General features: G+C 39.0%; 1 protein-coding gene and 1 long non-coding RNA gene across 2 annotated transcripts; one reads left to right on the top strand and one right to left on the bottom strand.

Annotated features, from left to right (window-relative positions):
* The first annotated feature begins 829 nt into the window (after nt 1–829).
* Nucleotides 830–2,236, top strand: LOC128507509 (putative nuclease HARBI1). Its single transcript, XM_053478525.1, has 4 exons — nt 830–1,319; nt 1,412–1,527; nt 1,654–1,765; nt 1,854–2,236. The coding sequence occupies exons 1-4, from the start codon at nt 887–889 to the stop codon at nt 2,234–2,236; spliced, it is 1,044 nt and encodes a 347-aa protein (XP_053334500.1). The 5' UTR covers nt 830–886.
* Nucleotides 2,237–3,230: 994 nt separating this feature from the next.
* Nucleotides 3,231–3,690, bottom strand: LOC128529939 (uncharacterized). Its single transcript, XR_008361097.1, has 3 exons — nt 3,552–3,690; nt 3,380–3,450; nt 3,231–3,286 (listed from the first exon to the last, which is right to left on the bottom strand). It is a non-coding gene; the product is annotated as an uncharacterized LOC128529939 (long non-coding RNA).
* Nucleotides 3,691–3,927: the final 237 nt, after the last annotated feature.

Raw genomic sequence — 3,927 nt, 5'->3', positions numbered from 1 at the left:
TAGCTTATTTTCGTTGTGCTTGCTAACTTTTTACAGTCAGTTACAATAACTCCTACTGTATACTAGTTAGCATGATGACAGAGTTTCTATGCTGGTGCTATGATGTTACGGAGAGTGAATTATTGATAAGGTTAGTAAGTATGGGTTGCCAAACGTAAAAAACGTAATCGTCCCGTATTCAGAGAAAATATTACGCGTTGCGTATTGAGGTGAAAAGGAACGCGATTTGTCCTGTATTTTAGCTAGAATAAAAAAAACAAACAAACAAAACACACAAAGCTGGAGTTATCCTGTGTCTTTACGCTGCGCAGCTGCCTCGGCTTCTCTCATTCTCTCCCCCTCCTCCTCCTGGTGATCAGATGATCGGTTTATCAGCTGTTTGCTGGAGCCACAGCCATAAAAGCTGCTAGTCATGATCGGTGTGGATATGTGAGAGAGAAACATAAAGGTGAAACCAGGGGGCTGTTCCATAAACCAAGATTAGAGTATAAGCCAGGCTTATTTTGGTTAGCCAGGCTTATTTTTGGTAGATTCGGTTTCATAAATCAAACTTAAAAAAGTTCAAACTAAGTTACCCCCGCAACTTATGCTGGCAAATTAACCTGGTCCGGGGCAGGCTAACTGTCAGGCTAAGTCTGAGTTCAGGCTTAACGAACATACCATTTATACTCACCTGCTGGTAATTCGATGTCATTTTATTTTACTTTTTTTTTTTTTTTTAATAAATTAATAAATAAGGAAATGTACTTTACTAATAAATGTAAGAAATTATAAGGTATAAATACACTAAGAAATGTTCAAAACCTCTGTGTTTAATTGGTGAGTTTGGTAATTAATTAATTAAAAGTATATAAATAGGGAGCTGAACTCGTTTCCAAACTTAACCATGGCGTGTCCTTTCATAGATGAGGTGGTGGATGAGGGAGCTATAGTCTTGCGGAGGGCATTTCAAAGAGAGAGAACTTTCAGAGACAGGTCAGACCCATTGGCTTTTAATGACAGCTACCTGTATGAGCGATATAGGTTCTCAAGAGATGGGATTGCATATATTTGTAGATTACTTAGCCCACACATTGCAAATAAAACACGCCGCAACAGAGCGCTCACAGTCCCACAGACGGTGTGCATTGCACTTCGCTTTTTTGCCAGTGGAACATTTTTGTACACAGTTGGAGATGCAGAGAATATCAGCAAAGCATCAGTTTGCCGCTCTGTACGAACTGTGTACCTTTCTTTAAAAAGACTACTCAATGTGTTCATCACATTCCCTGGCCACAAAGCTATTCGTACCATTAAACATGCCTTTTATGGAATAGCTGGTAAGTTCAAATAACTCTATAAAACATGGAAATATTTCTTGACTGTTGATTTTACATGGGACATATTTAAAACAAACAAATAATTTTCCTAGGTTTCCCAAATGTTATCGGTGCATTGGACTGCACCCATGTGCGTATTAAGTGTCCGTCTGGTCCACATGAAGCGGACTTTGTGAATAGGAAATCAGTACACAGCATCAATGTACAGGTACGGTCCCACTGAGATGATATTGAAGGCTATGCTCTAGCACTGAGTGTTCTGTACTAAGCTGGGCACCAGTGTTTAGTTCGTTGCAATTAAAATGTAGTGACCTACAGGTTTAATTTATTTTAGATTATTAGTGATGCAGATTGCATCATCACAAATGTAGAGGCCAAATGGCCAGGCTCTGTGCATGACTCCAGAATCTTTAGAGCCTCATCTCTCTACCAACAACTAGCAAGAGGTATGCTAATAATCACTTAAATCACAAAAAGTCTTAAAAAAAAAAAAAATACATTATATATCTATATATATTCATTCTGTCTATGCAGGAGAATTCTCAGGAGTTTTGCTGGGAGACAAGGGATACCCATGTCTGCCTTACCTCTTGACTCCCTATCAGGAGCCCCAGACAGAGGCACAGCACCGCTACAACGTTGCCCATGCACGCACAAGAGGTCGTATAGAGATGGCATTTGGGCTGATAAAGTCAAGGTTCCAGTGCCTGAAGCACCTCAGAGTGACTCCACCTAGGGCATGTGACATTGTAGTTGCTTGTGTAGTGCTCCATAACATTGCTTGTCTGAGGAGAGAGAGGCAACCAAGGATTGTTGAAGAGGAAGACTGGGGCAATGAAGCAGTATTGGAAGAAAACGAAACAGGCAGACTTATACGAGACACATATGCAAATAATGATTTTGCTTTAAGGCTTTAAAATTTTCCACTGGCCCCTCAACTTTCTCCTTAGTTGAACAAACACACAGAAGTCAAAGTATGTAATGTGATTTGTCTTTATTCAGAGTGAATCTGCCTGTTAGGGGTGAAAACACAAATAAATGTTGTGGAAAGTGATCAAAAAGGTAATGTTTTTTTTTCTTTTCCTTTTTTAAAAATGGTAGTTCTACTTGCATTTTTCTGTAGCTGTTGAATTTCCAGCTCCAACTTCCTCATCTTCAGTTTTTTATACTGGATGTCGATATCAGTCGCTTCCATTTGTTTAAGGAGGTAGCGTTTATACACTCCTTTTATGTTTTCTGGGTTCTGTAGCAACATAGATTTAAAGTTATTTCATTGAATACTCTTGGCACATTGTTTTCATTTCTTAATACTCACTTTTTCACATGTGGTCCCAGACTGAGAGGGCTCTAGAACAGTGTCAGCATCCTGAAAACACATTATGATCATTTTATCACACAAGTACACTTTTTAATATTCAATACAGTATCGCATGGAACCTGTGACTACCTCAGGCCTCCTTGAACATACAGACACAGTCTCCTCATCTTCCTCAACTGATGGGCCTTCTCCCTGTGACCACTGATTAAACTCAGTTAAACTCATTAGCTTACATGACTGATTTAAAAGGTCTCATACTCACAGGCAACATGATGTCTGGTGGATCCATAAAGCATACAGAATCTTTTGTCACTATGAAACCAAACATGATAGAAAAAATATTTTTTTTACCAAAATGCACCATTACAGTAGCACAAGTACCTCTACGTGACATTACTGCTATGATGTACTTAGGAAGGAAGGAGGAAATCAGTTAGTCAGGAAGGAATAATGATAATAAAACACACACACACCTTTATATACTCACTCCTTATACTAGGTGATATCATTTTAGATGATGTCCCCCCCTCTATTCCCTCAAGGACGGGCCTCCCTTTATTAATTTCCAAAGCCAGCTCCTCTGCAGAAGTGAAGCTGGCTGGTGGTGGCCCTCCCCCAGTGCCAGCAACCTCAGTCTTCTTTTTGGTCGCTGCAATAAAAAAAAAAAAAAAAAAAAAAACTGAATAGTTGTAACTTCAAGCTGGCATTGATTACATATGTACATACCATTAGATTTACTTACCATTCTGAACTATATTTTTATATTTTATTTTCACCTGCTGCCAGGTTATTTTTCCTTCACTTAAGTTGCTGCTGCGTGAAAGCAATTAACGTTACTGTTATTCACACACAAACTTTGCAATGTATTGTGACACACATTCAAAATATTTTAAATAGTTTACACCGCTACTTACGCATTGAGACGATCAGCAATTTCCTGCCAACCTTTCTCTCTTGCTTTATTTATTGCCGCTGTATTGCCTTTTTTGGTGATGACATCTTTAAATTCTTCATATGTTTCCAATAGCAAACGCTGTTCCGTTGCCGTGAACATCGCTGCTCTATCTTTTCAATTTGTTGCCATGGTAGCCCACAGTAAATCGATTGACCCATGCTCGACTTTTCAGGACTTTTAAACAATGGCGTGCACGGGCAATTATCTAGACTATTTAAACCTGACTCAAATTAGTAAGATCACATGATCCTCAATTTACTGTTATGGAACCAATTTAAGCGCGGATGTTTAGCTCGGCTCATTCAAGTCAGGTTTTGGACTTTAATCCCCGCTTT

The sequence above is a fragment of the Clarias gariepinus genome, chromosome 1 (genome assembly GCF_024256425.1).
Source record: "Clarias gariepinus isolate MV-2021 ecotype Netherlands chromosome 1, CGAR_prim_01v2, whole genome shotgun sequence".
In the NCBI taxonomy this organism is placed as follows: Eukaryota; Metazoa; Chordata; class Actinopteri; order Siluriformes; family Clariidae; genus Clarias; species Clarias gariepinus.
The sequence above is the reverse complement of the archived record's forward strand: the minus strand, read 5'-3'. Positions and strand labels throughout refer to the sequence as shown.

Coding starts and splice junctions, on each gene's coding strand:
- LOC128507509 (XM_053478525.1), top strand. CDS start 887: ATGGCGTGTCCTTTCATAGATGAGGTGGTGGATGAGGGAGCTATAGTC. Junction 1,320..1,411: donor TGCCTTTTATGGAATAGCTG/GTAAGTTCAAAT, acceptor TAATTTTCCTAG/GTTTCCCAAATGTTATCGGT. Junction 1,528..1,653: donor TACACAGCATCAATGTACAG/GTACGGTCCCAC, acceptor AATTTATTTTAG/ATTATTAGTGATGCAGATTG.